The 12,503-nt window shown below is 45.3% G+C and overlaps 1 protein-coding gene across 1 annotated transcript; it reads right to left on the bottom strand.

Annotated features, from left to right (window-relative positions):
• Positions 1 to 5,494: 5,494 nt before the first annotated feature.
• Positions 5,495 to 6,675, bottom strand: OXGR1 (oxoglutarate (alpha-ketoglutarate) receptor 1). The gene has a single exon (XM_010831520.1). The coding sequence runs from the start codon at positions 6,603 to 6,605 to the stop codon at positions 5,592 to 5,594; it is 1,014 nt and encodes a 337-aa protein (XP_010829822.1). The 5' UTR covers positions 6,606 to 6,675; the 3' UTR covers positions 5,495 to 5,591.
• Between the last annotated feature and the right edge of the window lie 5,828 nt (positions 6,676 to 12,503).

Below are 12,503 nucleotides of genomic sequence, written 5' to 3'. Positions count from 1 at the left end.
GGTTGCCATTTCCTTCTTCAATGCATGAAAGTGAAAAGTGAAAGTGAAATTGCTCAGTCATGCCCAACTCTTAGCGACCCCATGGACTGTATGCAGCCCACCAGGCTCCTCCGTCCATGGGATTTTCCAGGCAAGAGTACTGGAGTGGGTTGCCATTGCCTTCTCCAATTTGAGGCAACTAGGGGAGAGAAAATATGGATCAGATATTAGATAATGTGAAGTGATCATTTTTTATTTTGTTTTGGTATCACGTGTTTTGAACGAGATCAATGTGGAAGAATTTATTGGTGAAAGTGAAGTTGCTCAGTCATGTCTGACTCTTTGCAACCCCCATGGACTGTAGCCCACCAGGCTCTTCCATCCATGGAATTTTCTAGGCAAGAGTACTGGAGTGGGTTGCCATTTCCTTCTCCAGGGGATATTCCTGACCCGGGGATCGAACCTGGGTCTCCCGCATTGTGGGCAGACACTTTACTGTCTGAGCCACCAGGGAAGCCTACTATGTTTTCTAGGATTAGCTGTTGGATGTTCTAGAAAAAAAAAAAAAATCTATGGGAAAGGATACATGAAACAAGGATGGTAGATTGCTGATTCTTGGTGAAATTAAGGCATGGCTATGTGAGGTCACTTGCTAATTTCTCTAATTTTTGTGATCATCTGAAGCCTTACCCGGTGGTGCTATTGGTAAAGAACCTGCCTGCCAAGGCCAGAGATGCAAGAGACATGGGTTTGATTCCTGGGTTGGGAAAATCCCCTGGAGAAGGAAATAGCAACCCACTCCAATATTCTTGCCTGGAAAATCCCATGGACGAGAAGCCTGGTGCTCTACAGTCCAACTCACAAAGAGTTGGACACGACTGAGCACACACCCACACATGTTGAAGATGAAGTGGAGGGGTTACTGTCTCCTGAGTTCAGAGCAGGTGTGTCTGGATGCAGATTCCGATCCCTAGGCTGTGGGAAGACCAGCCAGCTCCCTTCCAGGCAGACAGCCAGAGCTCTGCTCTTTTGTTCTTACCCTTTCTCTGCCTACAACTGGGAGAACTGGGCAAAGGGCATTCAGGTCCCATTCTAGTCTCAGAAGTATCATCAATCTCTTTTTTGGCTTCAGTTCCAAACTGCACCCTCTGGCACAATTTGTGCACAACGCTTTACTCGGGAAAGTGACCCTTTGAATCTAATTTAGCTAGGATCATCGTGATTACATTATATCAGCAGAACCCTGGAGGGTAGCGAGTCATCTGTACCTGACCCACGACTGCAGGGAACCGGTCAGATAAGAGAATGACAGAACTGCTGAATCAAGCGAAGGAATTCTGAGGATAAAGGACAATGATGCATGTTCCTCAGCTAAGGTCAACTCGTCGGGGTAATCAAGATGTTAAAAATCTGAGAAAGTGGGATTGAGTGTTGGCTCAAGTCCCTAAGAGAGCAGAATAAGGGCCAAAGACACAGTGGGAGGAATCGGCATCAGAAAGAGAGATGATTTGTTGTTCTGTACATTTGTGGGAAGAAGGAAAAGGATAAAAGAAGCTACGGTAACAAGTTGAGATTGAGATGAAGGAGACTGAGGTGGGTTTTTTCTGGTGGATGAAACCTTTGGGATAAGAAATAGAAAGGCAAGGGGCTTGAGCCCAGAGCTAGAATAACAATGATGGTAGAAAGGCTGATCTATCTGGACACGCTTAGGTAATGGCCCAGGAGAGGAGCTGCGTGTCCCTGCGTGGGGCTTATAGGGAGGACAGATACTGAGCTTCCAGGTTCCCAGGGGACATTTGAAAGCAACTCAAGCTTCCTGAATGTCACAGTGGTAAAGAAGCTGCCTGCCAATACAGGAGATATGGGTTTGATTTCTGGGTCGGGAAGATTCCCTAGAGAAGGAAATGGCAACCCACTCCAGTGTTCTTGCCTGGCGAATCCCATGGACAGAGCCTGGCGGGCTACACTCCGTGGGGTATCAAAAGAAGCAGACATGAGTGAGCAACTAAACAACAGCAACAACAGCAAAAATCACACTGTGTGGCTACTCAGATGGAAAAGTTGGGCCTCAAGTGAAAGGGCTTTAAAAAAAAATTTATTGGAGTATAGTTGCTGTACAGTGTTATGTTAGTTTCTACTGCACAGCAAAGTGAGCCAACTATGAGTATACATATATTCCCTCCTTTTTGGATTTCCATCCCATTTAGGTCACCGTAGAGCACGGAGAAGGAAATGGCAATCCACTCCAGTATTCTTGCCTGGAAAATCCCATGGACGGAGGAGCCCGGCGGGCTACAGTCCATGGGGTCGCAAGAGTCGGACACGACTTAGTGACTAAACCACCACCACCACCAGAGCACTGAGTAGAGTTCCCTGTGCTGTACAGCATGTTCTCCTTACTTAGCTATTTCATGAAAAGTGAAAGTGGGCTCGAAAAGAGTCGGGCACGAGTTGACAAAGTGTCAGACTCTTTGCAACCCCATGGACTGGAGCCTACCAGGCTCCTCCGCCCATGGAATTTTCCAGGCAAGAGTACTGGAGTGGGTTGCCATTTTCTTCTCCAGGGGATCTTCCTGACCCAGGGATCGAACCTGGGTCTTCCTCATTGCAGGCAGACACTTTACCATCTGAGCCACTTGGGAAGCCCCTACCTATTCCATACATAGCATCAATGGTGTATATATGCCAATCCCCATCTTCTGGTTCATCCCACCTCCCTCTCCCCCCGACCACACCTTTGTGCTATGTGTCTGTGTCTCCATCTGCTTTGCAAATAATATCATCTATACCAATTTTTTTTTCAGATTCCACATATATGTGTTAATATACAGTATTTGTTTTTCTCCTTCTGACTTACTTCACTCTATATGACAGTCTCTAGGTCCATCCACATCTCTACAAATGACCCAGTTTTGTTCCTTTTTATGGCTGGTAATAAACTGTCTCTGGGGTCGCACAGAGTCAGACACGACTGAAGCGACTTAGCAGCAGCAGCAGCGGCAATATTCCTTTGCATATATGTACCACATCTTCTCCATCCATTCTTCTATTGATGTACATTTAGGTTGCTTCCATGTCCTGGCTATTGTAAATCACTCCACGTGGTATTTACAAAACAACAACAACAACAGCAACTCAGGATAGGACTGAAAGTTTCTACTGTTGAGGGCCTGAGTTTGATCCTGGTCAGGGAACTAAGATCCCAAAAGCCCAGGAGAAGAGGGCTCAGAAGGTTCTGTGTGGAGAGGCACCATCATTCAGAGAAGTTCATGTGCAGAGGTGCTGGCCTTCCTCTTTCTCCCCTGCTTGCCTGGAGCGTCCCAACAAGCATCCTCACTTAGGTCTGAGTCAGATGGCAAGTTCTAGAAGATCCCGAAAATCACAAAGTGTTCCTATGATATACTCTGCTTTGTTTAAATCATATGCTTCAGCCTTATTCCATAACTGGTTCTTATTTTTGTACCATAAACATGGAGAACATAAGCTTCAAGTAAATAGAATGGTGGTAAGGCTGCATTTTGGAGAAGGCAATGGCACCCCACTCCAGTACTCTTGCCTGGAAAATCCCACGGACGGAGGAGCCTGGTAGGCTGCAGACCATGGGGTCTCGAAGAGTCGGACACGACTGAGCGACTTCACTTTCACTTTTCCCTTTCATGCATTGGAGAAGGAAATGGCAACCCACTCCACTGTTCTTGCCTGGAGAATCCCAGGGACGGGGGAGCCTGGTGGGCCACTGTCTATGGGGTCGAACAGAGTCAGACACGACTGAAGCGACTTAGCAGCAGCGGCAGCAAGGCTGCATTTTCACAGAAAACTATTATCAGCCTATTCAGTGATTTTAAATTAGTTTATTAATTGTATCAACACATTTACCAAGGTTTTGAGTATCCAGGCTAGGCATTTTCTTAAATATTTACATTTAGTGCTAATTAAGTACACACAATTCAGAAATTGCTTCAGCTGTTACAATAGAGAACATATTTTCAACAGAGACACAAAAGAAAAGGTATCTAAGGAGAATCAGTATTTCCTAGAATATTTTCTCACAGAAATCAAAACAGTGTTCAGTTCAGTTCCGTTCAGTCGCTCAGTCGTGTCCGACTCTTTGTGACCCCATGAATCTCAGCACGCCAGGCCTCCCTGTCCATCACCAACTCCCGGAGTTTACCCAAACTCATGTCCATTGAGTCGGTGATGCCATCCAACCATCTCATCCTGTTTTCCCCTTCTAATACCCAATATATACATGGGGCTTCCCCGATGGCTCAGCCTGCAATGCAGGAGACACGAGGGATTTGGTTTTGATCCCTGGGTGAGGAAGATCCCCTGGGGGAGGAAATGAATACTCCAGTATTCTTGCCTGAAAAGTCCCATGGACAGAGAAGCCTGGCCGGCTATATCTAAAGGGACACAAAGGGACACATGACTGAACAACCAAAAAAAAACAAGAAAAAATATACATTATGTTTTAAAGTACTTCTATTACCCCCAAAGTGCTTCTTCCTTCTCCAAGAAATGTTGATAATTACTAGTACAGCTTAAAAAAAATTTTATACATTCAATAAGAATTTTTATTTTTTTAATTATTAAAAAAAATTTTTTTGGTCATGCTGGACAGCACTCAGGATCTTAGTTCCCCAACCAAGGATCAAATTTGTGCCCTCTACAGTGGACGCATGGAGTCTTAACCACTGAACCACCAGAGAAGACCCTCAATAACAATGTTTTAAATGATCTACAACAATAAAAACATAATTCCCCAAATATCTTACAAGTATTAGTTTCATCTATTTGCATGGAGATCTTTGATCACACTGAGTTGTTTTAATCTACAAAACTGACTAAAGCCTAGTGAAAACCAGTTTAGTAATTTCAGAGCAAATTTTGAGAAAAATTTAAAGACATGAGGTTTTTAAAAAGTGAATATTAAGAAATACACAAATAAGGCTTTGAGTAGTTTAGGTGCTCATGACAAACAGACCTGAGCCAAAAAAAAAAAATGTAAGTGAGAAGATTGGCTTTCTCTTATCATGGCATTAAATCTATGGCAAGTAGGTCAACTTCAATTTTTATATATATACTGCTGGCTCAGTGGTAAAGAATTTGCCTGCCAAAGCAGGAGATGCAGGTTTGATCCCTGGGTCAGGAAGATCCCCTGGAGAAGGAAATGGCAATCCACTCCAGTATTCTTGCCTGGGAAATCCCATGGAAAGAGGAGCCTGGTGGGAGTTCGTGGAGTTGCAGAAGAGTTGAATACAACTTAGCAACTAAACAACATCAACAACAATGTGCAAATATGTGTGTGTGTGTAATTTTATATAACGCTGGTGAGACTAGATGTCCTCCCAGAGGGCCCTGAGTTCCCATGGTTCCAACTCGGCATCTGAATACTTTACTTATATGTGTGTATCCCATTCTTATACCTACCCAAGGGGAGATCTCAGTAAAGAGATGGCAAAGAACTCACAGCAGCCCCGCCATGGCTTTGGGACATGATGACCTGAGTGCACAATATTGACTGAGAATCCCACTGAGGGAGACAGTCCGGACTTCTTAGAAGTTATTATAAAAGTATCAGCATTTCAATTTGGCTGAGGATATGGAGTGTTTCAAGGGTTGTTTTTTTGACTGACTTTCTTTCCGTGCTCCAGGTCCCCACCTGCTCTGCATCTTACCATGGAGCAGACGGCCTGCTGGAAGTTGCTGCTGACTACCACATACAATAGCAGGTTACCAAAGGTGTTCAGGGCAGCTAGTGGTCTCGAAACGATGTATGCTTCATGGATCTGATGCTCAGTGGAGCAGCTAATGGAAAGCAGGCGAGATTCGATCCGAATGACCCTCAAGATATGGAAGGGCAAAAAGCATATATAAAACACAAGAAGCAGCAGAATGGTGAGCCTGCGCGCTTTCTGCTTCAGGCAGCTGTGCGTCTGAGGTCCTTGCGTTAGGGTGTAGATAATCATTGTATAGCAGAGCGTCACTATCACCAAGGGGAGGCAGAAAGTGGTGGTGGTCAAAATTAGATTGTACCATTTGATGGTTGTGAGATCATCCGAGCTGGTGAGGTCAAGGCAGGTGGATCTGTTGGTGCTGGTGGTAGCTGTGATCAGGAAGGTCATGGGTATGACGGCCACCAGCGACACGATCCACACCACCACACAGGCCACCATGGCCCATCGCTTTTTGTGGACGGAGAAGCAGCTCGTGGGGTGAATGATGACAAAGTAGCGGAAGATGCTGAAGCAGGTGAGGAAGAGGATGCTGCTGTACAGGTTGAAGTGGAAGCCGAAGCGGATGAACTTGCACATGAAGTCCCCAAAGACCCAGTGGTCTCCGCCGGCATAGTAATGAATCAGGAAGGGAAGGCTGGTGAGATACAGCAGGTCGGTGCAGGCCAGGTTCAGCATGATGATGGTGCTGCTCCTCCAGGGCCGCATTTTGAAGATGTACGTGGAGATGGCTATCACATTTCCAGGAAAACCCACCAGGAAGATGATGCTATAAATAACAGGGAGGTAGTGCGTCTTGAGTGGGATATTTTCACTGGTGCAATTTTCAAGAGCAACTGCATAATCAGGGAAATCAGAGGCATTTGCAAAATCATCTAGTGGCTCATTCATGGCTGTCTCCTTTCATCTCGCAAGAAGACAAGAGAGTTCAGTTTGGCAATACAGACCAAGAGAAAGTAACTCGCTGATAAAGGAAAATAGAAAACATTAATGGTAGGGTAATGAAAACAATGATCCACTTTTAAACAAAAACTGCTTGAACAGCCCCAATTGGCCACTTCTTTCTCTTTAATCTCCAAAGAGAAGAAATTGAATTTCTAAGAAAATGACTGTAAGGCAAGTTACTAAAGACATCTAACGACGATATAAAAGTTAAATGCTGTGAGAATTAAAAGGGCTTCCCTGGTGGCTCAGCTGGCCAAGAATCCACCTGCATTGCAGAAGAGCTGGGTTCAATCCCTGGCTTGAGAAGATCCCCTGGAGAAGGAAACAGCTACCCACTCCAGTATTCTGGCCTGGAGAATTCCACAGACTGTATTGTTCATGGGATTGCAAAGAGTCAGACACAACTGAGAGACTTTCACTTCACTTCATAAGAATTAAATGATGCAATTCATAAGAATTAAAATGAAGGATTTGGGTGGAAAACCCTACGTGTAGCTGTGAAAAACAGCTTAGCCAGGCTGCTACTGGGGCAAGCTCTAAGGTATCACCATTAGAGACTTACCCACAACAAGATCCACCATTAGTCATGCATAGGCTATCTGTTTTAAATATAGCAGTGTGTACATGTCAATTCTAGGCTTTCCCAATGGCTCAGAGGGTAAAGAATCCACCTGCAATGCAGGAGACTCAGGTTCGATCCCTGGGTTGGGAAGATGCCCTGGAGGAGGAAATGGCAACCCACTCAAGTATTCTTGCCTGAAAAATTCCACGGACAGTGAAGCCTGGTGGGCTATAGTCCAAAGGGTCACAAAGAGCCAGACACAATTGAGTGACTGAGCACCCCCCTGAACATGTCAATCCCAAACTCCTAATCAATCCTCCCCACCCCCCACCCCAAGGACCTACTGTATAACACAGAGAACTCTGAACCATATTCTGTAATAACCTGAATGGGAAAAAAATTTGATAAAAAATAGATATATGTACAATGGAATCACTTAGCTGTACACCTGAAACTAACACAACATTATTAATCAACTATGCTCCAATATAAAATAAAAATTAAAAAAAGATTCAGTCACCAAAACAAAATAATCACCCATGAGGCGCTTCACCACAGTCTTACCTCTAAACTTGACAAAAAGCTGAGAAATATTTCTTCTTATCTCTATTTTACAGAAGAGACTAAAACTGCAACCTATTCCTGATAACATCTAGTGGCACAGGTGGGATTCGAACCTCCGTTTGTCTGACTTAGAATGCATTCTCTTTCCAAACTGCCTCACTCTGCACCTCTCAGTCGGGATGGCCCTAAATGAGGGGTGCAATAGGAAGGGGTGCGACTGAACACTGGACATTTTTAAACGTAGATTTCATGCATTCCAACTTGATGTGTCTGGTGGATTTCATTTTCAAATTTCAGCTCTTCCAAGTCATTTAATGTCATTTGTTCATGTTGTGTGTGGGGGGAGGGGGGCACGCGGCATTTGAAGGGGAAGAAGGAACAGCAGTTCCATGCAGTGTTAAGAGCTAGAGTGCAATAAACCAGAGGGCCTGACCCTGACTCTGTTCAGTCAAAGAGGAGTTGTGTGTCCCTAAGCAAGTTGCTTACACTCTCCAGTACTGGGAAGGAGGGGGAGTTGTACGTTAACTTTCTTCTTCTTGCTTATCAGTGTTTGCTAAAATTTTGACTGTGTATTTCAGCATGATGTTCATTTAAAAGAAGAATTACTTACAATTAACTTATTATTCAGATGTAAATAGCTGTTGGTAAAATGTATCCACTTACATATTTATGCAGTGCCCACTGTGTATTAATTAGGCACTCTGCCAGATCCTAGAGATACCAAATGAATAACATGCACAGATGTACAAGCCACTATCACAGCCTACTTGGGGAGATAGACAGAAATTATTTTAACAAAGTACAATTCTGCCTCACAGAACTGTCAATATACCACCACTATCACCACCACCCAAAAAGCCAAGAAAAACACTTGGACACCACTGGACACATAATAAGTGCTCAATAAATGGTAGCTGTTAATTGCTAGGGGCTTCCCTGATAGCTCAGTTGGTAAAGAATCTGCCTGCAATGCAGGAGACCCCGGTTTGATTCCTGGGTTGGGAAGATCTGCTGAAGAAGGGATAGGCTACCCACTCCAATATTCTTGGATTTCCCTCGTGGCTCAGCTGGTAAAGAATCCGCCTGCATTGCAGGAGACCTGGGTTCAATCCCTGGGTTGGGAAGATCCCCTGGAGAAGCGAAAGGCTACCCATTCCAGTATTCTGGCCTGGAGAATTCCATGGACTGTATAGTCCATGGGGTCACAAAGAGTCAGACATGACTGAGCGACTTTCACATGTTAATTGCTAAGTCCTTTGATAGATGAATAGAACAAGGCTGTACAATAGTACTGATATAACAAGGGCTTCCCTGGTGACTCAGATGGTAAAGAATCTGCTTCCAAAGCAGGAGTCCTGGGTTCGATCTCTGGTTTGGGAAGATCCCCTGGAAAAGGAAATGGCAACCCACTCCAGTATTCTTGCCTGGAGTATTCTGTGGACAGAGGAGTCTGGCGGGCTGCAGTCTATGGGGTTGCAAAGAGTTGGATGCGACTGAGTGACTAACACTTTCACTTTCACTATATTACAAAGAAGAAAGGGATTAGCTACCTGGGAACAGGACAGGTCACTAAAGGAACAGCATTTAGAAGGGAACATTTCAGCTTTTCAGGAAACAGGCAAGAGGAGAGGAAGGCATTCTAGGCAAGGAAAACAGCATGTGCAAAGGCACTGAGGTCTGACAGAGTTCAAGGGATTTCAAGAGAAACCTCAGAATACATTTAAACATCTATCACTTTTATTTTGAATAAATTGGGGCAAGAATAGCTCAAGGATAGGAAACCTGCCAGAGTTGGGGAGGGCAGTTGTCAGAATCCTCACTCGAGAAGCCAGCACTCCCCAAAAGTGAAAGTGTTAGTCACTCAGTCGTGTCCAACTCTGACAACCCCATGGACTGTAGCCTGCCATGCTCTTCTATCCACGGGATTCTCCAGGCAGGAAGACTGGAGTGGGTTGCCATTCTCTTCTCCAAGGGATTTTCCTGACCCAGGGACTGAACCTGGGTCTCCTGCATTGCAGGCAGATTCTTTACCATCTGAGCCACCAGGGAAGCCTGAGTGCTCCCTGGGACTATGTATTCCTGATCCAAAGGGAATGTGTTTCTCCTGGTCCAGTTGGTTTACCCTCAGGGACGATGCTACTGGCAGAGCTATCACGGACACAGCACTAGGGGTGATAGGAGTTGGCGCTGCTGACCAGCAAGGATGCTGTGAGGCCAGAAGACCACAGCCTATCCCTTGGCCAAAAGCCATAATGCACTCATGCACAGATAGAAGGCAGTCATTTAAATCCCAAGGAAAACAGGGAGTCCCCGAAGCAGCACCTCCTGAAATCTGTTCTTAGCAAGTCCAGATTCAAGACCTCATCGCCTATCTGTGGACTCCTTGAAAGCAGAAACAAGAAGTCACCTCCTACCCCAGGGGCTGACATACAGAGGGCCTCAATAAACACATCTGTGAATAAAAGAATCATGAGTAACATTAGCTAAACTTATCTTGTGCCAAAAAGCTAGTTGAAGCAGCAACTGTTATTGAAATAAAAAAAAAGTTTGGTTCTTTTAATGGCTTTAAAGTAAGGAGCAAAATTAATTTCTGTCATTGCAAATAAACCCCTGCCATGTTAATGGGGCCATTTTAAAGCATAATCATATCAGGAAAAGGCAGGCTGTAGGTAGAAACAACCACCTCATTGTTTTGAAAAGCAACAGTGCAATGTGGGATTTATTGAAGAGTGACCGACTGAGAAATGTCACCTCCATCCCTTAAACTTCACTGAAGGAACGGTTTGAGTTTACCAAACACGTGTGAACAGGAGGTGAAAACTAGTCGGGACCGTGAACCAAGCAGAACAAGGCAGTTTCTTTCTTCATCAGTCCTAGAGTCCTGTGCGATTCACAGCTGCTACCAGAGCACCAGACTGCCACAAACGAGCCATGTCCATTCAAAGGACATTGTGGAATAATGCAGTCTGTTTCCTACCCTTGGACACAAGAGTGGATCTCAATCGTAGGGAGGTTACAGACACCTAGGACTGTCAGACTCTCTGTAAACTACAGATCATAATCTCTCATGCTTCAACAAAACCAGATAGATATGTTTCAACTAAACTAGATGGCACACAAATAAAAGCCAGCACCAAAGATTTAGGAATTTTTTCATAATGGAAAAACCCCATCATTTTAGCCTCTACTTTTCTTTCTCTGAAAGTGGGAAGAGATTGCAAGGGTTTAAGGCTAGCTGCAGGATGTCAGTGTTTTGAAAACACGCCTCTCAGGACCTCCAGCCCAAGACCAGCCTGCCCATGAACCTCACATGTTTTTGTGGATAAAGAAGGCAGGACAGACATGGTGTCTACTCACAGGGCCGCATATACTGTTTTACATCCATGGAGGACTCCTGCCCACTTGGAGAGAACAAATCCAGTGGGATAAATGATGCAGTGTGATTTTTCTCGGGTAGCTGAGAATTTTGCAGTAAACTTCTATCCAACCCTCCCCCAACCCACTCCTCTGCAGCTCCCGCCAGCACACCCTGGGTTTTCCTAGTGCTGCTCTAAGGCTAAGCTACCATCCATTCTCTCCTCCTTTCCCCAAGTTGCCAGCTGACCAGGGAGACACAGCTCCCTGGCCCTCTCACCCTCCCTTGTAGGAGGTTCCTCCGAAACCCTGCAGCTGGGGTTGCACGTGGTTACCAAGAGAAACCTTGGATACACCTTTCATTCACAAAGGTTCATCCTGGTTTCCTTATCTGTGTGTGCCTGTCTTCATGCCAACTCTTCACGACCGTATGGATGGGCTCCTCTGTCCATGGGATTCTCCAGGCAGGAATACTGGAGTGGGTTGCTATTTCCTCCTGTGGGGGATCGTCCCAACCCAGGGATCGAACCCGAGTCTCTCATGTCTCCTGCATTGGCAGGCGGGTTCTTTTACCGCTAGTGCCACCTGGAAAGTCCCCGTTTCCTCATCTACATATTTATAAACTAGTTGAACTTTGTACTTTGTACAGACCAACTCTTAGCCCTCCTTTGTGATGAGGGTGAATGTTGTCTGCCCTGGACCCTGAAGGAAACCCCTCTCCCCAACTCTTCCCACAAACCCAAAATTTCAGACAAGAATCTGCAAGTCCAGTACCCTGAGGACCCTCAGGACCTATCATGCTGATGGAACCCAAAGATGCGATTTTAGCTATTTGATTATCGATATTTCCCAATTAAAGAAAATCTATGGAAATGCCCATAAAGACACACACAAGTTTTGCATACAATCTGGAGCTTTAGAGATGGTATTAGTTACCTTAATCTACAGCAAGGAAACAAAACAAGATATAATAAAAGCATTTCAGGGGGAAATGTATTTGTCCTCTTGTTTGTGGTGGGGTTTGGACTTTGTTAACACGATAAAGTCCAGAAACACACAGTGTGAGCTAAGAAGGCATCCGGAGCGGGGAACCAATCGATGTCAGAGAGGAACTCCCTGCCCCCAGAGTCCCCACGCTTGGTCTCGAAAAGGGTAAGAGGAAACCCACAGTCAGGAACTTCTCCAGGTCTCCCTGAGACAAATCTCCGGCCATTCTAGGCTTTAACTGTCCCCAGGTGCGTCCCTCCTCCATACCACAACGCGGGGTGCTACACCTGCGGTTAAGTTGGGGGCCCGGGACTCCCACCTTCGCTGGGTCCTGCAGCAGAGACTGGCCCGGAGGCTCTGTTCCCTCTGGGTGAGGG

The sequence above is a fragment of the Bison bison genome, unplaced genomic scaffold, assembly GCF_000754665.1.
Source record: "Bison bison bison isolate TAMUID 2011002044 unplaced genomic scaffold, Bison_UMD1.0 scf7180017864527, whole genome shotgun sequence".
NCBI classification, from domain to species: Eukaryota; Metazoa; Chordata; class Mammalia; order Artiodactyla; family Bovidae; genus Bison; species Bison bison.
This window is presented reverse-complemented; position numbering and strand designations above follow the sequence as displayed.

Coding starts and splice junctions, on each gene's coding strand:
- OXGR1 (XM_010831520.1), bottom strand. CDS start 6,605: ATGAATGAGCCACTAGATGATTTTGCAAATGCCTCTGATTTCCCTGAT.